At 46.5% G+C, this 23678-nt stretch overlaps 1 protein-coding gene and 1 long non-coding RNA gene across 5 annotated transcripts; one reads left to right on the top strand and one right to left on the bottom strand.

Annotated features, from left to right (window-relative positions):
• Positions 1-2845: 2845 nt before the first annotated feature.
• Positions 2846-6988, bottom strand: LOC121096433. Of its 3 annotated transcripts, none has more exons than XR_005830499.1 (2): positions 5152-6988; positions 2846-3289 (listed from the first exon to the last, which is right to left on the bottom strand). It is a non-coding gene; the product is annotated as an uncharacterized LOC121096433 (long non-coding RNA). The 3 variants fall into 3 exon arrangements; XR_005830501.1 differs by lacking the exon at positions 5152-6988 and adding an exon at positions 3915-4137; XR_005830500.1 differs by lacking the exon at positions 5152-6988 and adding an exon at positions 3786-3902.
• Positions 3096-12167, top strand: BMP2 (bone morphogenetic protein 2). 2 transcript variants are annotated; one of them, XM_040612360.1, is made up of 4 exons: positions 3096-3208; positions 4147-4505; positions 6951-7188; positions 11289-12167. In XM_040612360.1, the coding sequence occupies exons 2-4, from the start codon at positions 4154-4156 to the stop codon at positions 11290-11292; spliced, it is 594 nt and encodes a 197-aa protein (XP_040468294.1). In that variant the 5' UTR covers positions 3096-3208; positions 4147-4153; the 3' UTR covers positions 11293-12167. The 2 variants fall into 2 exon arrangements, with proteins under 2 accessions (XP_040468294.1, XP_040468293.1); XM_040612359.1 differs by lacking the exon at positions 11289-12167 and having other exon boundaries at positions 6951-8953.
• Positions 12168-23678: the final 11511 nt, after the last annotated feature.

Here is a 23678-nt window from a genome sequence, read left to right on the forward strand (position 1 = left end):
TGGATAACACTTTGAGGGCTTTATTCCCCGTATTCTCCAGGGCGCTGGCTGAAAGAGAGCCAGATCTGCCTTGGTGAGAAATCTCTACATGGGGAAGGTCTGAGGCTCTGGTGTGGGTGCCAGTGCATTCAGGGGAACGTGTTACAAGTGCTTCAGTGTTGTCTTTTGGGACCTTATGGAAACAGATAGGAAGGCAGTCAGTGCCCCAGCAGCTCCTGATCCAAGTAGACTGAGAGATGACAAATTAGAAGGGGAAACATGTATTATGGCCAAGAGAATGGAAGACTGTGAGAGCCTATTTATATTTAAAATCAGGGAGGGGAAAACCTACAAGACCCTCTTGATATCAGATCAGAGTATATGCATGGCTCCAGAAGAACCACAAACATGCTTCTCCCTTTTAAAGGCTCATCACCCTAATATAGAAAGCTCCTGGAGATAACGCGAAGCTGGGCATACAGTACAGCCTATGCTCCAGGCACAGGGAGTAAGTGTTGAGGCAAGAAATGACTTTTTCCTGGCATGACCCACTACAGATTGAACTGGAATGGCAATTAGAAGTTGAAGTGCTCATTTAATGTCAGTGATGTGTAAACTATGTTGCCATTGTTATTTTAGTGCTGATTTACATAATTGGCATACCCTGAAGTCACACTGCACGCACTTTCAGTTCATGCTAAAGACTTGCAGGAAGTCATAAAATTAAACATTATCTGTGCTGGAATGCAACGGAAAAGTAACTAAACTTCTGAAGGATTTCACCTCGCTCTGTGTCACTTCTCCTGCCATATGCGCTGTGGCGAGTGAAAATCAGGTTACCAAGTGTTGGGAGTTGTAGGTGCGAAGGAGCTTTCCCAGCTCTTTAATTACGCTGGTGCAGTTCTAAGGTGGTTTGTTCTGTCGGTGTGTAACTCCCCATGTGAGCACCTCATCCTGCAGTGACATCTCGCCGGTACAGCTGAAGTCACTGTAACTAGTGACCGGAAAGGCAGGAGGTGGTGGTCCATGGGAGGAATTATTCCAGCCCAGATGTGCTGAATTCCTGCCCAAAATCGGTGGTTTTCCTACACGGAAAAGTCGTAAGATGGAGGGAAAAGGCCGCTCCCAAAGGAGGAGCTGGTAATGGAGCTGTCTCAGTTGTTATTGCTTTAAATCCTCCTCCGCAGTAATTCAAGGTGTCAAAGGCTGGCTGTGTCTTTTGCAAATGAAGCCCCTGAGAGGTATTTGGAAGAGAAGGTGCAGCACAGGGTGCTGGCCGGGCCGGGAAGGAGCCTGCCACAGCACCGGGACCCAGCTAACGACGGCGTGCGCCGGTTTGGGCTTGGGCTTCGGCGGGACCCTGAGCTGCTGGGTCCGGCAGGGCTGCGCAGGGCGGGCCGGGCCCTAGCGCGGAGCCCGAGCGGACAGGCAGGAGACGGGCAGAGGGCTGCACCCCTGCCACAAGTTACTGAATCGTATCGGGACGAAAAGATCTGCCGCTGTCACCAAAGGGAGCGAGGGACGTAGCTGGGATGGGGACCCGATAGCACCGAGTGCGGGCCCGCTGCCTTCACCCTGGCCGCCGCCGCCCTCCCCCGTGCCCGCCGTAGAGGCGATGCGGGAGCCGCAACGGGCTGTCCGGGCTGCGAACCGGGGCAGCACCGGCTTGGGCACGGCCGGGCGCCCGCCCCACTGGCCCGGCCCGGCCCCGGCGGAGCGCGACTCGGCCCGGGGCAGGTGCCGGGCGGAGGCGAGGGGCCGCGGGTGCTTTGCGACGGGGTTGCCGTTCCGGGCCCGGGGAGCCGCCGCATTTCCACCACTGGAGGGCAGCCACATCTTAAAATAAACCACCCCCGCCGCCTCGGCACGGCCGGCCGGGGCTGAGCCCGCAGCCGGTGGCACGGCAGCAGCCCTCCCGGAGGAGACTGGCTCCTCCCGAGCCCGGGCGCTCCTCTGTGGGGCGGAGAGCAGGGGAACCCCCGCGTTCCCAGCCCTCGCCCCGCGGGGCACAGCCCCGGCACGGCCGGGCAGGGGCGCAGGCTCCGGCGCACTGCTGCTGGCGGGGGCAGAAACAGAAACTCCCCGATTTCAACCGCTTGTAAAGCGCCGGGATTCTCCCGGAACCTTACGTGACCTTCACACCTTACCACCTCGGCAGCCCCGGCCGGCCGGGGCACGGCGCTAATCCGATTTGCGGCGGCGGAGCCTGGGAGCGATCGGGGCCGCACAACGGGGCATTGTTCGGGCCAGGTCCGCGTCCTGCACCCGGGCAGCCGTGTCCCGGCCCGGCGGCGAGACACGGCCGCCCGGGTGCAGGACGCGGACTCGGCTCGGTACCGCTTGCCACCGGTGGCAAAGCTTAACGGGCCAGCCCAGCCGCCCCATCCCTCGGCACGGCGGCACTGCGACCCGGGCTGGGGCGGCTGCGGCAGCCGCTGCCGGGCGAGGGAGGGAGCGGGCGAGAGGGAGGAGAGAGGGAAGGAGCGAGGGGAGGGAGGCGGCGTCTCCTTTAAAAAGCCGTGCGGGGCCGCAGCCCGCTCCCACAGGGCGGCTGTGATTGGCGCGGGCCCGCGAGCCTCCGGGGTCGTGACATCGCCGCGCAACAAAAAGCCCCGGCGGCGGCCGGGCACCCCCGGCAATGGTGCGGTGCGGTGCGGGAGGCGGCTGGCCCGGCGGGGCACCCAGCGCTGTCCCCTAGCGCGGCTCTCCACGCGGGCCGGCAGCAGGCTACTCCCCACCCTTTTTTTTTTTTTTTTTTTTTTCTTCTCTCCTCCCTCCTTTCTTCTTTTTAAGGGAGCGGAGAAAAGTCAAGCTTCATCTTAATGTTGCTGCGGGAGCCTCAGTAAATGTCCATTTGTCTGGTGCGGGTGATGCAAAGGACATTTTTTAAAAGGAGCCTTTTAACTCCATAGACACATAGGGACCCATTCACGGGCAGGCACACGCACACACACGCGAGGAGGAGGAAGAAGAAGAAGAAGCAACAACTTTTCGATCGCTGCTTTTAAAAGGGAGAAGCCCTTCCCTGGCCGGGACTTGCCTTCTGCCTCTTCAACCAGCTGCTAAAAGTATGTTTCTGAGGCGGACTGTACTTCAGGGAACTTCTGTTTTCTGCTCGGCAGCTGTAGAGGAGCAGCAGCGAAGTTTGGAGTAACACCAAGTGATGCGGGAAAAACACCCCGAGAGCAGAAAACCCTCCTGCAGACACAACCCCTGCTGCTGCACACAGGTATAACTCCGGCGGTCGCAGATCCGCTGAAAGCCTCCTCCGCAGGATGACTCCGTGGGCCACGGCGGAGGTGCTAGTGCTCTGGAAGAGAGAGGGGGGACGGGACACTAATCATAATAATAATAATAATAATAATGATAATCCAGCGCAGAGTTTCACGGGGCAGAATATCATCCTGTGGGTTTGGCTAAGGACGTAGCAGGATTTGTATTTTCCTCCTTCCCCTTCTTCCACTCCGCCGAGGGAAAGCAGCCCTCCCTTCCTCTCCGCTGGGGGAAGCCGCTGCCCCACCGCCGAGCCGCGGCGCGGGGGAAGCGGAGCCAGCCCCGAGCCCCGGCGGCTCGGCGCGGCTCGGCGGGGGTGGGGGGAAGCACGGGGGTCGGGACGGGAGCGCAGCGGGGAGGTCGCCGGGCGCGTCGGCCGGGCAGCCGCCCCTTCCCTCGCCTGGCGCCGGGCGCTTTCCCTCGCCCAGCGGTCCCGGGAGGCCCGGGCCGGGCCGGCGCACACCTGCGCCCCGCCGAGGGCAGCAGCCCGGCCCCGGCCGCGCTGACAGCGGCCGCCCCCTCCGCCCCTTCACCTCCGCGCTCCTTTGTTGCGGATCGGATCGGCCCGCTCCGCGCCGCTCCCCCCTCCCCGGCCCGGCCCGGCTCGCTCCCTTTGATCTCCTGCCACGGGGATCTGCCTGCCTCGCTGCGCCGCCGAGCACCTGAAGCGGCCCGACGGGGCCGCGGCGGGGGGGTTCCTCCGGTGCCGGCCGGGCCGCGGCGGGGGGCCGCTCACCATGGCCCGCGCCTCGCCCCGCCGCGGGGGCCCGGCCGGGCGCCGGGGTGGGACCCACCTGCGGAGCGCCCCCGCCCGCCCCCCCCCCCCCGCGGCGCGCTCCCCCGGCGCGGTGTCCGCGCTGACTGGCTCCCATCGCCTCCTCCTCCTCCGCGCAGGTTGATCATGGTTGCCGCGACCCGCTCCCTCCTGGCGCTGCTGCTCTGCCAGGTGCTGCTGGGCGGCGCGGCCGGCCTCATGCCGGAGGTGGGCCGGCGGCGCTTCAGCGAGCCGGGCCGCGCCGCCTCGGCCGCGCAGCGCCCCGAGGACCTCCTCAGCGAGTTCGAGCTGCGCCTGCTCCACATGTTCGGGCTGAAGCGGCGGCCCAGCCCCGGCAAGGACGTCGTCATCCCCCCCTACATGCTGGACCTCTACCGCCTGCACGCGGGCCAGCAGCTGGGGCAGCCGCCGGCCCTGGGCTACCCGCTGGAGAGGGCCGCCAGCCGCGCCAACACCGTCCGCAGCTTCCACCACGAAGGTAGGGGCGGCGGGGGGGCCCTTCACGGGCACGGGCGCGGGCGGCGGTGTGGGGCCGCGGGACGGGCTGAGGGAGCGGAGGGGAAAGGGGAGGGTCGGAGGAGGAGCGTCGGGGCGGATTCCTCCCCGGGAGCGCCGAGGCTCGGCCGCCGGTAGCGCGGCGTTCGCCGGGTGCGGTGGGGGGGGCGGCTTCCCGCCGGCTGCGCGGCCACAGCCCCGGCACCGGGCTCTGGTGTCCCGCTCCGTCCGGCCAGAGCCGCCCCTTTCATTTACTTTTTTTTTTTTTTTTTTCCCCCGCTAAAACCGAGCGGCCCCACAGCAAGCGTGCCCACAGATCGCTTTTCTTTGGCGAGGCGACAGAGCCGGAAAGCCTCCCTAAGGCGCGGCTGGGCCGGGGCCGCCGCGGAGGTTCCTAATCCTTATCTAATCCCCGTGAGAGATCAATGGAACAATCAATCGCGGCCTCCTCGGCCGGTCCCTCGCCCCGCCGTCAAGCAGCTCTTTAGCCCGGACACATGCTGTGCCCCCGCCCCCAGCCGCCAGCACCCGGGCTGGCGACAGCCCTGTGGCAAGGTTTTGGCTCTCACCTGCAGGTAACCTGGCCAAACGCAGCGCTGCAGCCCGGCAGCACCTCCGCCCCTCCTCACGTGCAGCCTACCGAGGCAGCGGGCCCTCTGGGACAGGCCCTCGCTGAGCAGCAGGGTGGGTTTCCCAGCTTACGTAGCAGTCGCGGTGGCGTTAGCCACGGCATGGGTAGGCCCGTGGAGCTGGTGCCGCGCGTGTCACTCGCGTGCTCTTTGGGAAACGTTTCCCCAGGTTGTAATTGTTCCTGGCTGCTAGACTCTGGTGCTGGCATGCAGGTGCCGTGGCCCTGCTGTAAAAGCAACGAAAACACAGTTTTCCATGCTTTTAACACAAAACTGTGTCAAGAAAAGAAGTTCATTAGTATTTAATGTTTCTGATGGATAAAGCAGCTGGCCTTGGAGAAGCAGATGTGCTGTTTAGTAGAAAGCCTTATCGTGAGAAAGGAGATGAATGATGAAACTTAACCTCTCATTGTTTGTATTTCCCTACGTGGAAAGTAAACACCTAGTAGTGAACGGGGAGAAGCCAGCACATGGGTCATTCATGTTAAACCTGAGCATGGTAGGCAAGGGGCTACACAAGAGAGGAGCCAAAAGGGCAAAGTTGATAGGTTTTAGGCAAATGTAAAAAGGCTGCAGTTTCAAGCAGTCATACTGTTACAGCAAAGACTGGTTTTGAGATAAAAGATATTCTATAATTTTCACAAAATTAAGAAGAAAGTCAGTGTGAGTCCATTATTTCACCAAGATCTCAGTCTGTATTACTGGCTTCTTAAAAGCAGAAGGACCACTCAAAACGTCTGTGTATTGACAAGTATTGGTCTGGTCCTGAAATACCATAAAGCTGAGCCTTACCTTATGCAAAAAGATGTACTGGATCCAACGAGGAATGCTTACGTGACTAAGAACTGCTAACAGCAGTTATGGCTTCCCCTTAGAAAGTGAATGTTTCTCCAGGATGCTTAGCACTAAAATTAAAAACCATCATTTGAGAGAGATTTGTTTTGGCAAATACTTTTAATTTCTTCCACGTTTGCAACAGTAACACACTTCTTAGCAACCCTAGATGTATTTTACTCCCTCTGGAGCTTCATTCAGTTATTTGTTGACTCAAAGGTGAGAATGGCCTGGGGTTTAGTGACTTGTTAAATTTGTTTTTTTTTTGTGGTTTCGAAAACCTGTTGTTCAGAAGTGACTTTTGTTTCATTATCCCTTTACCATTCACCCCTTTCTAGCAGTTGAACCTTCCTGCCATTCTTCATGGCCCTTTTGGGTAAATACTAGAGTGTGCTTTGTACAGTGCCATTACAGATGTTGAGTTCACTGCCTGTAATTAAGATGTGTAAGTCACCTAAATTGTGAAGTAATATTTTTCAGAATGGAGTTTAAGGAATTGGTATTAGAGCCATGTTCTTGAAAACAGCAGAAATGCAATACTTACACTAAGTCTTCAATTGGTTTTAATGATTCTCATCAGACCCCCACAAACTATAGGGCTTGATTTTTTTTCTCACTAATGTCCTTGAATTCCAAAGTAATGCTGCATGGTTCTTGCCACTTATTGTAACCACTTGGAATGCAAAGGGCACCAGTATTCAATCAAAATGTGTAACAGTGAATGAAGCAGTCTTAGCTTCATGCTAGACATGCTGGCGTAAATAAACAGAAAGAGAAGGGAGATGGTATTTTCTGCCTGAAAGTCTTTCAGATCTTGTATGTCACATGCGTTAGCTGTCACTTGAAAGTTGCCAAGAGCAGGCTATCTGAGGGGTTTGGTTGCATGTCTCAGCTACTGATTATTTTTTCTCTCTCTTTTTTTTTTTTTTTTTTTTTAATTTATTTTCCCTGTTTAATCAAATTAGAAGTTTTGGAAGAACTGCCAGAAACAAGTGGGAAAACAGCACGGCGTTTCTTCTTTAATTTAACTACCATCCCTAATGAGGAGTCTATCACCTCAGCTGAACTCCAGATTTTTCGGAAGCAGGTGCACGGAGCCTTTGAGAACAACAGCAGCTACCATCACCGTATTAATATTTATGAAATTATAAAGCCAGCCACAGCCACCTCTAAGGACCCTGTCACAAGACTTTTGGACACCAGGTTGGTGCATCATAATGCAAGTAAATGGGAAAGTTTTGATGTAACGCCAGCTGTTTTGAGGTGGATTGCACATGGACAACCTAATCATGGGTTTGTGGTAGAGGTGGTTCACTTGGACAAAGAGAACAGTGCCTCCAAGAGGCACGTTAGGATTAGCAGGTCTTTACATCAGGATGAAGATAGCTGGTCTCAGCTCAGGCCATTATTAGTAACGTTTGGGCATGATGGCAAGGGACACCCGCTTCATAAAAGAGAAAAACGTCAAGCGAAACACAAACAGCGTAAACGCCACAAATACAGTTGCAAAAGGCATCCGTTATATGTGGACTTCAATGATGTGGGGTGGAATGACTGGATTGTTGCCCCGCCGGGGTATAGTGCCTTTTACTGCCATGGGGAATGTCCTTTTCCACTGGCAGATCATCTAAACTCAACAAACCATGCCATTGTTCAGACTTTGGTCAATTCAGTGAATTCCAAAATCCCCAAGGCTTGCTGTGTGCCGACAGAACTGAGTGCTATTTCCATGCTCTACCTTGATGAAAATGAAAAAGTTGTATTAAAGAACTATCAAGATATGGTTGTGGAGGGTTGTGGGTGCCGCTAACACAGCAAATATATTAGACAAATACAAAAAAAAAAAAAAGCTGACACTTTAATATTTCCCAATGAAGACTTTATTTATGTAATGAAATGGAAAGAAAAAAACACAACTATTTTGAAAATATATTTATGTCTACGAAAAAGTTGGGAAAACAAATATTTTAATCAGAGAAATATTCCTTTAAAGATTTTAAATGTATTTTAGTTGTACATTTTATATGGGTTTAACCCCAGCACATGAAGTATAATGGTCAGATTCTTATTTTGTATTTATTTACTATTATAACCACTTTTTAGAAGAATAGCTAATTTGTATTTATATGTAATCAAAAAGAAAAAAATATAGGGTTTGTACATAATTTTCCAAAATTGTAGCTGTTTCAATTGTGTGTATTTAAGTTGAAAAGAATACATGGAAGGTTACTATGGCAAAGTGCATAGCACATTTGCTTTCTGCTGTGCTACTGTTAAGGTCACAAGTTCAAGTCCAGAAAAAAGTGGATAATCCACTCTGCTGACTTTCAAGATTATATTGTACAATTCTCAGGAATGCTGCAGGGTGGGCTGTCCAATCCATGAGAACTGGCATCCTCTTTAGGTGGAACATTTGGATAAGAACCAGACGTTGCTGATCTAGTATAAATACTGCTATTCCCAACTAATTTGCAGTGTGAATATAAGAAGGGCCAATAGAAATCCTATGGGAGGTGGGGGTGGGGGAAGAGTGAATCCTTTCTAGACCTACAGAAAAGTGAATGTTTGATGTTTCCTTTAAAATTCCTTCCTTTAAAAGTCCTGGCCAAATATAAAATAATAAAAACTAAAATGTCATCTTTTTTTTTTTTGTGATTATGTATGCTAAAGAGGAATAACTTACTTGTACCGGCCCTTGTCTTTAACAGTTGGAAAAGCATTGCATACTTCCTCACCTCAGATGAGAGCTCACTTCTGTGGAGTGTTGTAGTGAAATTAATCTTCAATTTTTGCCCTACATACAGCAAGCTGTTGTCATATGCAGCCTCGTATCTAACCTCAGCTGATGGTCTTGCTGTTTTGCAGATTAGCTTGTCTTCCTTTCCAGGGTTTTGTGTTTGAAAGCTTTTTTTTTTTTCTCCCTTCCCAAATGTTTAAATCTATTTCAGATAATAAATGATAGAACTCTGATATTTCTTTCTGAAAAGTCCAATCTGTGAGAAGAAAATGGTACACTTGTGCAGTCATCACAAGGATAACTTGTGCTTACATCTTGTTTTTTTAATCCTTCATGTAAGGGGCAAAAACATGATTTGTTCTTGGCAAACGCAGCATTGAAGCTAATGCTTACTGTGCCCGTTGTGCGTTAAAAGACTGGCATGGCAGTCAGGTGACTAGCTGTAGAACCACACAGTGGCTGGGTTGATTGTTGAGTGAAAGTTGTGCTGAAGTGGTAGAGTGGGAAAGTAGCTTAAATTGGCTTTTTGGTGATCTGCTGAAAAGTGCACTGAAGCTGGGAACAGAATGAAATTGTGATAGGCTGCTGGTGGTAGGTTCCTGCCTATTTCAGGAGCTCTCCACTGTATTTAGTGGATCAATGATGACTCTGTGCTGATACCTCCAGAGATGTCAGAACCACCTTGTGCCCTGTTGTGGATCAGTTTCTGGATTTGGTGAACTGAGGTAGTACTTCCTAAAGCCATGTGTACAGTTGGCCCATTAGAGACCTCTCTAAGTCAACTCTGGGAGCCTCTGATTTGGGCCTCCTACTAGCCTAACTTTTTACTAACAGAAACCTCCTATTTCTCATGGCCCTCCCCAAACACCTCCTTTTTTACCAGAATCATCTGAGTTTCAGCAAAGGTACTAGATAGGTTTGTTGATCAGAAAGGCTAACTTCAGGATGTCTTGCAGGTCTTCTCATAGAACAATTCTCTACTGCTAATGGTCACAAAAAGCAATGGGTACAGAGAGGAGGAGAGAAAAACTAATTTCCTCTTGGCTGCTTCTGTTTTTCTCTTGTGAGCTTAGAAATATCTTAGGCTAGCTGTTAAGTTTCTGTGGCAAGACAAAACTTACCTATTTCTTTGTACCAGCAGTATTTTTAATAGCTATTAGAGAACAATCCATCACTGTGCAGTTTGGCTCTGCTTACTTTTGAGAGGTAGCTGGTGATATTGGTCATGCTGATACTATGTAGTAGCCTATGAGTTCACTGGGCGGACAACCTCTGTTTGGTTTTTCAAAAGACCGATGCTGTTTTGTTGGCTAATACTTCTAGGGGGGAGTGTCATATGTGCACAAGTTTAGTTTGCCTTTTGCTGGTTGACAGCTTTACTGGTGATGAGTAAGTTTATGGCTGTTGCTTTGGCAAGGCTGTCAGTCGGAGGATGTGCCACATTGAAAAGTTCTGCAAGAATTCATTGATTAATTGTGATGCATGGTTGTGCCAGTGGTCACAGCAGTGCTAGTGTACTGTATAACCTGAGATTGCAAAAGCTGGACATAAAGTGCTGAAAATTGGAAGATTGCACCATTTCTATAAGCAGGAAAGGTATGATCCCAAACCTGCTGAAATCAGCAAAGATTCCATGGCTCTTCTAACCAGCTCCTAAACTCCAGTGTTGCAAGGCTTAAGTTTCACGGCTCCTAGCCCTTCATGTGTAACTAGATTGAGGGAGGCTTTGTACGAAGTGGTGACTGCTTTACTTGTCCTGTAAGGCATGAGAACACGTTGATGCTAATCTTGTTTAAAAAAAATTGACTACTGCACTTGTCTGTGCATGAGCAGTAGCTGGCTCATGGCGTGATGCCGTATTCCTTGTGAAGGTAAACCTCCTTGCTTGACAAAGAATTGCATCCTTAGTAAAATACACTGTGAGACCAATGTATAATCGTAAACCTGTTAAGACCCACTCTCGTAAGCGTTTCTATACCTGCTTAGGCTTAGTCACAGAATCATCAGTTCCATGCTGATCTTGAGGAGGAAATATGCATGTGTCAAGCTCAGCATATCAACAAATTCCTGCAGAATTTGTTTTGTAATGTATCTTTAAATCCTTAACCCTTAACCTCTCCAGATTGGAAATGTGAGAGTGCTGCATTGAAGAGTTTGGTTAGGATTTAAAATTCAAGAAACAACAAACTTTCATACATGAGTAGTAAAAAGTTCTTCTAGAGATCAGTTGGAGTCCTGAACTCTGCTAAATAGGGTTGATGATCAGACAGTCCTGAAAGGTTTGGGCTTTCTGACATCTGAGTCTGGTAACGACTGCTAAATAATCCTAAATAGTAAAGGTATGCTGTTACCACAGTACTCCAGTACTTACTAGTGTTGTAGTACTCTACGAGAAGAAATTAGCTCCTTTTTTCTCCTTAAGAGGAGAAAAAGCACAAGATCTCGAAGGCAAAATTGCCTTTGTTTCCTTATAGCCGGTTTCCCCTAAACATATTGCTTCTAGGCACTTATATAATCTATATAGGCAGAGATTGTGATAGATAATGTCACCCTTTGTGCATTTCAGATAAGCATCTCTCTAAACACAAATGTGATCAGCATCTCTCCTTGTCCTTTTGAGACTCAGTAGCAGCTTTGTCGAGTGGCTTGATAATTTTTGCGCAAAATTCAGTTGGACTTCTGTGGTCAGCAACATGTAAAAATGACGTGGGAAGATCTTCAGTTGAGGTAAGCTCTCCCGAGAGCATTGGCCATTTTCACCGAGCAGGATCTGCTCTGCTGCGCTAACCTGGGCTCATCATGATCAGGTGTTGAGACCTTTTCTGCTCATATGATAATGGGGTTTGGGTGTCCACAGACTATCACCTGCTTCCCCCACTGCCAGGCAGGGAGAGGTCTCGCTTGTGCAATCAGTACTGATGAGGCTTGGAGAGGAACATGATTTATTGTACTCTCAGCTTTGAAGAACGCGCTCATCTGGACTGCATTTATATTAGACCCACTTTGCTACACTATTAGAAGAGGATAATTATTGAACTATTTTATTGTACAGCTATTCCTATTTTGTTGATTTTTGGGGTTTTTTTTATTGATTTCAGGAGGCAGCTAATTGCCATATGGCAGCTTGATGTTAATGTTTTATGAAGATCAGGAAACAAAAGTTTATGAAAAGCTTTTGTATAGTAACTGCAGAGTTTCAAGAACTGTTTTATACTTCCTGACAGTGCAGGTCTGGCTTAATGGTTTGTTTTTATTGCTTAAGAGTGTAAACCTTTCTTTAGCCGATGTGTGGAAATTATATCCTCATCCCGCATTACGCATTTCTCATTGCTCATTACTCATTCCCTGCTTTCATTTCTGCCATCTGTAATCAGAGCTTTACTGTTTCAACTGCATGCAAAATGCTCCTATCCTTTGCACAGTAAGATACTTTTCCTTAGCACTCACCCACCCTTTAAAAAAAAAGGGGAGGGGGTGGGGGGGAAGGGGAAAAAAAAAGGGGGGTAGGAAAAGCCTACTGTGTCTATATTGTTTTTCTCTGTTTTGGGTGGAGTCTGTCTTAGATTCTGGTTGCTAGATGGTTTCTGTAGTAACAAGCAGAGAAAAAATCCAAGACTGAAAAGGCACTTTTAAAGGTGCCATATCTTGCCTGAAGTATTATTTATCTAATTATGGATATGGAATGTTTCTCTTCTTTATATTAAGGCTACCCCTTTTGGTAGGGCAGACTGCTGTTTTGAGAACTTGATTTGTTGTGTTCTTATAACATGAGAACATGAGAGCCATGAATTTTGCTCCCAGTTGACTTAAGCTGCTCAAAATAATGATGAAAAGCCAAAGGCATTAAAATGTATTTTTAAAGACGTTATAAATGGTTGTTACAGGCACAAACCACTTTGTTTTTTAGTTACATAGGAAAGGTTCAGAAGGACACTTGGATTTTACAGATTAGTATGTAAGGAGGGTGCTGGGTAAAAGTGGCAGTCTTTTATTTTGTTAGACTGCTATATACAAGGAAGAAACTCCAGCTCCTTCAGAATCTAACATTACTCAGTTGTACTCCACATTTTTTGTTTATTTCTCCTAAGATATTTTGCAGGCACGTGAGAAAGTAACAGTTTGTGTGCCCTTTACATTTGCCTGGCTTGGACACAAAAAAGAATTCAAAAATTACTTTAAGATTACTTCTTTCCTGTCTCTGCAGTACTAATCCTTCATTACCTGTATTCCTGACAGCCTTGTCTGCAACAAGCCGTAATGGTTTCCTAAGGTGGAGTTTCCTCTCTTTTTGGAATCTAGTCACCTGTCCGTGCCCTCTGGGATTTAGCAACCTTCTGTCCACAAGCCTTGTGCCATGGTCACTTAGAAAAGCAGGTACACTGGTGTTGTCCTGGTTCTGTGTCCTTTACAGAGACAGATTTGTCCCTGCCTTCAGCAAGAATCTCCATTTGGGAAGGGTCTGAAGGCTTGCTCCCGCTGTGTGCAGCAGGAGACACCTCGTAACACCAGGGACCGTGTTTGTAACTTGCCAGAAGTCTGAGGGCCAGAGCTCATTTACATCTGTATTTACATAGTGCTGTGAAGGCAGTCAGCTGCAATACCTGCCTGGGCTTGTGTTGCCCTTGATAGATGAACAGAGGCTGAGAGTTGTTGGACTTCTCCAGAGGTAGGAAACTTGCAGTGGGTCAGCTTGGTTCTCAGCTCATAAGGTGGGGTAGTGAGATGTATTTTTGCTCTTCACAGTTCATTCTCCTACAGGCTTCTGCAAAATGTGCCTGGCTGCCTGCCCTTATAGAAAGAGGACCAGAGCCGCTGGGTTAGGTCTGCAGTTGGGTATATTGGCTTACCTCCAGGAAAGAAGCAGATTAGTGCCTTTTTAGCTTGAAAAAAGGCAAGGATTTTCGTGGGAAGGAAGTTGTAGGTGAGGGAAGTGGGGAAGGACCCTCCAGGCGTTTGAAGCTGAAAGTGTTAAAAGTTTCTAGAGGGACTTCAGGTAGAGAGATCAGAGCAGCGAATTGATAACATTCTGAAAGTTCAGGTTCCCACAACAGCTGGACTGTGGCAGATTTACAATTTAATGAGGCTGATAATCCCATTAGAGATTAAATTAAGAAGGTTTTTCTGGGAGATCACCAAGAAAATTATGAATATTGTACTGTAGCTTGGGTCGTAATGCCGAGGCGGTGGAGAGCTGACATGTGCTTCTTGCACTGCAGGATACTGTTTCATTCAGTGTGTCTCATTAAAACAGAGCGTTCAGCTCCAGCAGTGTTTCACTACAAACAGAAGCAAATGTATTATTATTATTACTACTACTGTTATTACTATCATCATCATCATCCTGGAAACAACATGCAGATTAAAAGATGGAAATATCAACCAGATCTGCAAATCAGCACAGCTCTACTGACTTCGTTCTCAGGCAATCTGGTCCTTTTTATTAAAGCAAATCCTCAGAAGGCAGAGTGGCCATGTATGAAAAATAATGTATTTAAGGTAACTATTGACATAACTCCAGTAGCTTGGAACTTGCACAAAACCCTTTTTTTATGGCATCCTGCACACCCTAGTGATGGGAAAGTGTTGTATGGAATAATGACTCTGTAACCACAGACTTCAAAAGTATAGAATGTCTGCGGCATGATGGAAATAGCTGTTTCCACATCAATAATATACACACAGGCATATTGAAGCTTAATTGCAAGGCCAATGGTGATGGAAGGGGGAAGGGATATCTGCCTACAGCTGCACCAAACACAGGGGCTGAGCAGAATGCCTTTGCTTTACAGCCAGAAACAATGATTCATTTCATTATAATCTTGACTTTTGCGTTTTTCTCGTGACTTATTGATAACTTTGTATGGGACTTCATAGACCAAGGGAGTTATTGACTCCTTAGGAATTAGGAAGAGAGACAGGGTATATATTATTTCTTATAAATGTCACTCTGGCTGTTGTTTTAAATTATTCTATTTTAAGGAAAATACTAATGATTTTTTCTGCTTACATTTTCTGTCTTCCTTTGAATGAAAAAATCTTTCACTTAAAAGCAGTTTCTCATTTAAGAGCCTGCTTTTTTGTCTATTTTCATGAAAAAGCCTGGTCTCCTAGTTGACATCATAATGTTAACATGAAGGCAGTTTTGATGTCACAAACTGTTACTGTTGGATCGAGTCCTAATGCACATGGAAACTGTTTCCCCAGCCCTGGCACTGAAAATGAAAGGTGGGCCCAATAGCTTTAAGTGAAAAATGAGTGGGTTTGTACTGCAAAATACTGGTGTTATTGATACTCTCTTATTCCTGTTGTTCAAGACCTATGTTACTGGAATGACAAGTATGTTCTCATTTTACTGCTTTCAGTGTACAGACTATTGGCATCTTGGAGAATTACTTTAAAGCTTCCTCTTCTGGAATCTCTTGAGGATGCCATGTAGCCTGATATTCTTAGAAGGAAAATTTCCTCATGCTTTCTGGGGAGAAGCCTCAGAATGCCACCTTGAGACTCAAAGCTCAGAAAGAAATAGAATTGAATCTCTCTTCTTAACCATTGGTATTTTTAAAATCCATCAACATTTTTGGTTACTTAAGATTAGCAGTAGCCCATGTTGTAGATGATGTTATTACTGAGGGGAGGATCAAAGACTAATTGATTCATATTTCCTGGTCTGGTGCTTTTTTTTTGTTTTGGTGTGTTTTTTGTTTGGTTATTTTTTTTTAGAAATGGTTAATTGTTAACTACTTCTTGACGTGCTGGGCAAAGAAGTCTCCCAGGTTTGCAGATGAAAAGATTTTCATCTTTGAAAATATAACCCAAATGTACCCTAGAGGGCAGAGTCATTTAGAGAGAGATCCTGCACACCTGCTGAGTTACTGATTCATGCTCACTGCAGAGTTCCTCGGTGAGAAGGACCAAGCCCTGGGAAAATGGTGTTGGGAGCGTAGGTGGAGCCTTCTGGTTTTTGTCAGCAGCAAAGGTTGAGAAAGTGGTCTGTGACTCTCCTGTCTGCAGGTTCTGACAAATGAAAAAAAACCCCAACAAAACAAAAACCATTTTAAAAAAACCAGTAGTTTGCGAATAAATCCGTGTAACCCAGTAGGCCATTCTGCTGGCAGGTAGCTGTTGTGGCTCTTGCCTGCTGCAGGGTCTTAGTCTTGTCTTGAGGGTTAGATTTAATTTTCAAGTAGAAGCATTTTAACTTACATTTTATATCAAAGGAAATAAACCAGGTGCTGCCCTTTCCAAGAGCCTTCTAGTCTTGAGACCCGAGCCATGCAGTGGGTTGCTGCCAACTTTTCCATCTAACTGGTGAGGAAAAATTGTTGTCAGGCCTTTCTCTATAAGCCTGAGTGTCTGGGAAGGATCTGGGAAGGTCTTTCCAGCTCCTCTTGTATGTGAGTACTTCCTTCAGGGTTTCAGGCTCCATTCCTGTCTTTACCTCATTCATCTGAGGAGGGGGAAAAAAAAAAGGGTCAAATACTGGGACACTTTGAAGAGTGTGCCTTTACCAAGCTTTGGTTTTTCTCTCTTCCTGGAACTCTCATTACATGATCCTGGTTTTCTGAGCCAATTGTTAGCCCGAGGCTAAATCCTTAACCTTGGGCTAGATAACAAAAGCACAGCTGAGGTGATCTTGACTCCTTAAAAAAGGCTGTCTAGTCTTTGATGCACTCAGAATGAGACGCATAATTCATTTTTGTTCCAAAGGTTGTTCTTAGCATGGGAAATGAGCAACCTCCATGATAAAAACTCAGCATGTTAAGAGTGTGTGTGTGTGTTTTATGTTGATCTCTGTCTTCCATTGCGTTACACATCCTGGAGGGTGTTGGTGTGTCAGGGATCACCCATGATTGAATCCTATCTGGGAGGTTCTGCTTTGTGTAACTACATCCGTTCATGCTGAGGCCCAAAGACTTTGTGCCAACGATAGGAATCAGCATTTGGAAAATGTAGCTTTCTGACCTGCAGGTTTAAATGAGAGGAGTATGTAATTGGAGTGTGTAAGTGGAGCTCAAGAGAAATTAAGCTGAGATCAAGTTTATTAATGAATATCAAAACTGGCTTGTTGGGTACAGCCCTCTTCTTCTATGCAAAGACCCCAGAGGCATGAGAAAGGCCAATGAGTGTCATACAGGGCTAATGTCTGGCAGGGCTCTGCACAGAAGCTCTTCTGTCTTTATGGTGTGGAGGCCTCCCCAGCAGGTTCTTTCTGATTTTTTCCTTTGGGAGAGGACTCTTCCACTGTATGCTCTAATGCTGAACTCTTGGTGCTACTCTGAATAACTCTGAGGGTCTGGTTTGTACTGTAGGCTAGCAAGCCTGATGGGAAGAAACAGCATCACTGGTGGCTGTAGTGTCGAGTTGGCCTGGTCACGGAAGGCAGTGGAATTCACAGTTTAGCTGATAGCAACAAGACAGGCTGTGATGGCTAAACCTGCTAAAAGGCAGTGTTGCTAGTCAAATACTGCATCAGAAAGAGAAGGCAATGTAGCAGCAGGGCCACCAGGCCAAGGGCAGGAGAGACAGCAAACTTCGCTGTGGAGCTGGAGCGCGCCATTGGAAAAGTCTCTCACTGTCCTTGTGCACTAATTAGCAAATAGCTTTTCCCTGCATCATAGGTGTTTTGTAGTGATATGTGCCTTAAAGAATTTGGAGATGCCCAAATGTGCTGCTGTTTATCCTGTAGGGTAGAGATAGATAGCTGCATTATATGGCATAATAACAGGTTTCGTCCGCTGGTAACCAGTTTGCATGTGGACCAGGTCTGGCCAGTATTAAATTGGAAAGCAAAGATGACTTTGTGATTAAGGTGGTGGAGTGGGACGCTGGAAATCTGGGTTCAGGTTGTGGGTCAGCCATAAACTCCCTGTGTGACCTTGAGCAATATAATTATTCCGAGACTTCAAAGGTATCGAAACAATTTGGACACCCATTTTCCAGTCATTTTAATTAACTGGGATGCTTTGAAATGCTCAGCTTTAATCTCTCTGTGCCCAAGATTCTCATTTGTAAAACCAGGATAATAATATTTCCCTGTGCATGAAGAGGATGTGTGCGTTAATGATTGGGAAGTGTGCAGCTACTCAAAATGCAGCAGATACGGAGCTTGAAGGTTTAGTGAGGAGGGAGCATGTTGAATTTTGCAGGCGTGGGGCTCAAATACATATATAGGTGCTGCACACAGGGCAAACATAGCCTATTTCAGTGAGATTTGTTTATATGTGGGCGTAAACTGGGGGATAGTTACTTATCATGATATATTACTGTCATATTAGTTCATGGGAGATAAATGTCACTGCAAGTAAACTGCAACCAAAATATTTACTGAGAGGAACTGCTCATTTATTCAGTATTTCATTTAGCTCCATAACAACATCTTGCTGTTTCTTTAGTGTCTTGCCATTCTTCAATAGTGAATATTAAACTTTTATAAGATGACATGACTAGTTATTAACATTTTCATTTCTGTAGCTTTACTTCATAACAAGCCATACTCCTTTCACATCACCTACAGTTATGTCCCTTTGCCTGGTGTTATGTGATTGTGTAATGAAAAGCCTGTAAGGCACATAGGCAGAGGGAAGGGTTAAAAGAGCCAAGGGAGTCTTTAATTCCTTCATTTTCTGACTTCTGTGGGTTTAATACACAATCTTAACATTCCATTAGTAAGTAGTTGCATTTTTTTCTTTTTAACTTAAGAGATTAAAGGTTCCTTCAGATTTTACATTTTTTCACTACTCTCTTTACTCATGTCAGTTTGTGCGCTAGGCAGGCAGGAAATGAGAAGCTATCCTCGCTAACCATCGATGCTACTCTACTACCCAGAGCCAAGTGATGGATGTCTAGGAGATGCCTGTCTACAGGGAGCTGCTTTTCCCAAAAGAATGGCTGATCAGGGTACAGAAATGTTTCAAAGGCCCTAGAACTTGTGTTCGTCACTGGCCTTCGAGAAGGCAATCACCCAGAGCCTTTAAGTGCTTTGCAGACTGCATGCAAAACACTGTACAGTGTTATATACTGTCCGAACATCTGATCCTGCTTGTTGCAAAAGTTACTGATTTGTCAGTGGTAAATATATGTTGAAATGAGGTTTTGCTATTTAAATATGAAGGAAAAAGATGACTGCTACTCTAAACAGCTTCCACTGAATCAGTTGTGCCTGTGACTTCAGTACGAATCCATTGGCTTACTATAATGACTGCTCTCTAAGCAAGAAAATCTGACTCACTTCTCGTTAGCATTATGCTAGGAGTAACTTGCTATTTATCATCAGGCAGTCTCAAATCTGGCTGTCAAGATAGCTTTTCTCTTGAAATTTGATTTTCAAAGCAACCGTGAACGAAGTGGTGCTTTAATGTGCAGATATTTATGCTTGCGGGATAGGTGACCAAATATTTCTCAGTTGTATTTTTGAAGTCTGTATTATGAGCATCCTGAATATTGAATGGCAAATTTCCCTCTAAAACTTCAGTGGAATAAGATAGGGAAAACTCTGGTTGTAGTTTTCACTGAAAACCAACAATCAGAGTTATAAAGGATTTGGGATAGCAGCTGTTACTACCCAAGATTTGTCTATCTCTTTGATTTAATTTTTTACTGCAGTGAGCCCATAAGAAATGCCGGCAGATTACTACTTTGTGTTGTGTACAAGCAAATATCATCTTTAAAGATTTTGCAGAAGAGTAACTATTTTATGATCAGTGAAGTAAACATTTTCAGATAGTCTCACCTTGCAGAATGTGGTCATTTGTGTCTGTTTGGTAGGTGCATAGTTTAAAAATCTAAGCAAACAAAACAGGAATCATGTCTAGATACCTACCAAAAGTTAAGATTACCTTGAATAAAGAAAATTGCCTCTGGGATTTCCAGGAGAAAAGAATGCATTGAATTAACTGAAAAAGTTAAAGCTAAGAACAAAATACGGTAATGTTTGGGGTTTTTTTAACAATGGCCCAATTCTGCAAAACCTTAACGTTCTTATTAGCTATTTTGTATTCTAGGCCCATGAAAAGCTTTTGGTCAGAACTTAACAGTACATTGTTACAAACTGATATCTGCTGAACTTTATCCTAGTTCATGAACCTTTTGAACAGTAGCCCCCTCGTGCCCCTGGGGTTCTGGAGGGGGTTTATGGTTTCATGCGCAAAGCAGTGTGAAACTTGGCACTTTCGCATGGCCTGAACCCTGACAACTCCAGGAGCACAAAGCAAAATCAAGGCCTATAAGCTCAACCAGCCTAGAGGCAAAGTAAAGGTTTATTGAAACTCGTGTGAACTTGAGCTAAATCCCGTTTTAAGAAATCTGGCCCTTTTACTGTCCCATCATTGCCTTATCATTAACGTGGAGGAAATCCATCCTGCATGGCTGTTGTGAAGATAAGTTCCATAACATTTATGAAGTGCTCAAATAAGGATGGTAGCAGTGGTGGTTTTGGGGGTGTGGGGGCTTCTGATCTGAAGGAAGTAGGTCAGTGGCCAGGAGATGTATGGTCTTAATAGCCCATGTATGGATAGAAGTTCCTCTGAATTCCGACTTGCTGAAGAGCCAGGGCAGGCCAGTCATTAGGGCTGTCTGACAGGGTAAATGAGTCACAGTCAAAGCAGGCACTCATTTACATTACCAGGCTCTTTCAGAGCCTGTGCAGACTGCAAGCTCCAGTTCATACTGAAGGCCAGGTTTGACTTCTGCTTACTCTGCTTTCAGTGGGGTTGAAATATTATGAGTGGGAATTTGGCTGAAGGTCTAAAAACTACTTGCCTCCTGATTTATAAACCAGCAAAGGTGCTACATGCAGCCGCTATCCAAGTCCATTAGAGAGACAGTGTCAGGTTCCTAATGTGATTCAGCTGCAGTTCTGCAGATCCTGTCTTTTTTATAAGTCCCTGGCAGTCATTGGAATTGACTGATGCTGGGGATTGGGCCCACAAGGTACAGAAGTATTTCTTCCTTTACTCGTTTCCTGGCCTTGCCTTCTGGACTGTCTGACTTTGGAGCTTTCATCGTTCAGGTAGGTCATGTTATGAGTCGTCTTAACCAGGTCCTGAAATGAGCCAGTGTTGCTCACCTGCAGGCCCAATTGGCTGTAAGTGAACGCTTTGGGCATTAATTGTGTGTCGTGTTGCCTCTGCTTCTACACTGAATAAAGTACTCCAGCGATCCTCCACAGGTGAGGCCATGGGTGGATTTGTTGACGTGGACCTCTTTCAGAGCTGCTTGTAGTTGCATTTACATGGTATGGATTCCAACTGTGACCCTACAGTGTACTTACAATGGCAGTACCTCGGCTTACAAAGTCACAATAGGAACATTCTGCTGTTAACACATGCAAAAGTCTGGTTTTCAAGAAGTGGGTTCATTTTTCTGACAGTAGGCTGAACCCTTTTAGGAGAACCATAACCCGCCCCATATCTGCTGGAAGGACAGTGTGGCGGGGTATAAGCAATCCAGGAGACCTACCAGAGTATGTGAGGGAAAACTTTCTGATGCTGGTGCTGGATGAGCTGACTGATGGAAGCACTGTGCTGGACCTGCTGCTTCTGAATAAGGAAGAGCTGTTTTTGGGTGACTTGGCTGCAGTATCATGAGATGGTGGTTTAAGAACCTGAGGAAAGTGGGAAAGGCAAGTAATATAGTAATCACTCAAAACTTCAAGTGTGCGGACTTTGGCTTTTCAAGGAACTGGCAGAATTTCCTGGGAGTCTGCCCTGGAGGGCAGAGACCCATGAAAGTTGCTTGATCTTCAAGGACAGCCTCCTCAAAGCACAAGAACAGTCCATCCTGATGTTCAGGATGCTGAGCAGGTATAGCAGGAGGCCAGCTTGACTGAACGGGGAACTTCTGACTGATTTCAAATGCAAAAAGGAAGAGTATGGAGGTGGAAGCAAGGACAAGCAACCAAAGAGGAATACAGAAATGTTGCCTGGGCATGTAGGAATGGAGTTAGGAAAGCAAAACGCAGCTGCAGTTGGAACTGATGAGGCTTTTGGAGATTAAGCAGATCATTTCTACGTGCAGCACAAGGGAGACCAAGGAAGATGTGGGCCTTCTGCTGAATGTGGCAGGTGATGAAAGGCATGGGAAGAGGCTGAAGTATTCAATGTCTTGTCTTGGTCTTTATTAGCAAGATCTGCTTTCAGGCCTCGATGCATAGTGGCAGAGCTTGAGGGAGGAGGTGGTACCTGCATTAAAGAATTAAAGATCACATAGGTAAACATGGCACATACAAGCCCATGGGGCTGGACAGGATGCATCAAAGGGTGCTGAGGGGCTGATACTGTTTAACATCTTCATGGTAAACAGCAACCTGATCAAAGAGACAGCATCCTTAGCAAGTTTGCAGATGACACCAACCCAGGAGAAGTGGTTGATGTGCTGAAGAGCAAGTCTGCTGGCCAGAGGGACCATCTGAGAAGTGAACTGGAGGAACAGGCCAACAAGAATCTCCTGAAGTTCAACAGACAAATGCAAAGCCCCACACCTGGGACAGAACCTCCCAGTGCTCAGGTACAGGGATAACATCTCAGCACCCGGTGGGGAGCTGCGAGTCCTGATGGACACCACATCCAACATGCACCAGTGATGCGGCTCCTGCAGGAATCAAAGCCAACTGCGTGCTGGGTTTCCTGGAGGGGACTGATTATTCCCCTCTGCTTGTGCTCGTTAGGATGCCACTGGAGTATTGTGTCTAGTCTGGGATCTTTGGCAGAAATACTGGCAAACTGGAGAGAGCTGAGAGCAGCTGTGGTGCTTAAGCAGCTGGACTGTGTGACAGATGAGGAGAGGTGGGGGAGCCTGAATTTGTTTAGCTAGGGGGAATAGAATTGCACTCTTCCGTGACCCAGGAGGAGGTTAGAGAGAGGATGAGGCCAGACTCTTCTCAGAGGTGCGCAGTGGTAGGACGGGAGGCAGCTGCCACAGATTATAGCAAAGGGAGATCTGACTGAATGTAGGGGAAAATTTTTTCACAGTAACAGCAGTTTAGCACTTGAGCCCTGAAAAGTAATATTTCCACTTTGGGAGATTTCCTGAACTTGACTAGTCAAGATCCTGAGCAACTTGATCTAACCTGAAGCTGGACCAGCAGGAGGTTGGATGAGATGACCTCCAGAGGTCCCTTCCGACCTTGGTATTTCTGATTTTGTGACACAGAGAAAAACCATTGAGCAAGAGCAATAGATGGAGCAATATGATTGTAGCGAGTTCGTTTCTGTGCACACCATGTTATTTCTAGCTTGTGCTCCATTTAACAAGCAGAGAAAAAGAGACAACAAGTTTCTCTTTTTTCCTTCTCAAAATCATAAAAAATGCGTAGGCAGGAGATCTGCTGCAGTATGCAGATTAGGATGTCACATACGTATTGAAACTGTGTCCAACATAAATGACATAATGTAAGAAACAACTGATCATTTGTTTCTGGCAGGAATTTTTTCTCATCAGTTTTGAATGAATCCTAACAGTGGGTTAAAAAAGATCTTCGTGCGTACAGGAGAGACTATAATGCTAGCTTTGATCTGAACTTCTACAACAAAAATTATTTTTCTACTGAAATCATTTACTTTCCTTTACTAAATAAAGTGAAGCCTTTTGTATTTTTGCTCACAGAATCATTGCAGCATGGATGACAAGATGATATAAGGACATCTTTGTCCAGTTGGAATAAAAATTAAAAAAAGACAGCAAACTATTTGTAGCCACTGACACCTGTTAAAATTCAAGCCCATGCTAGAATATCAAGCTTCTGCTGAAATACATACTGAGTGTAATTTTATGTTTTAAATATGGTTTCCCATCCTGGTATTTGCAGGTGCATTGTACTAAAGTGAACACAATCATTTTGTTAATTGCAGTTCAAGCTCATTAGGGAACTATAAAGGCAGAAGAATGAATGTACCCGTGCATTAAATGGTAAATGATTTTGGGGTGGGAAGCAGTCAGGTGTGTTGCCCTAGGCTATGAT

This window comes from Falco naumanni, chromosome 12 (assembly GCF_017639655.2).
Source record: "Falco naumanni isolate bFalNau1 chromosome 12, bFalNau1.pat, whole genome shotgun sequence".
Lineage (NCBI taxonomy): Eukaryota > Metazoa > Chordata > Aves > Falconiformes > Falconidae > Falco > Falco naumanni.

What these genes read in the sequence shown, in the direction of transcription:
- BMP2 (XM_040612359.1), top strand. Translation starts at nt 4,154, where the DNA reads ATGGTTGCCGCGACCCGCTCCCTCCTGGCGCTGCTGCTCTGCCAGGTG. An exon ending in CCGCAGCTTCCACCACGAAG is followed by an intron (nt 4,506 to 6,950) that starts GTAGGGGCGGCG and finishes TAATCAAATTAG; the next exon opens with AAGTTTTGGAAGAACTGCCA.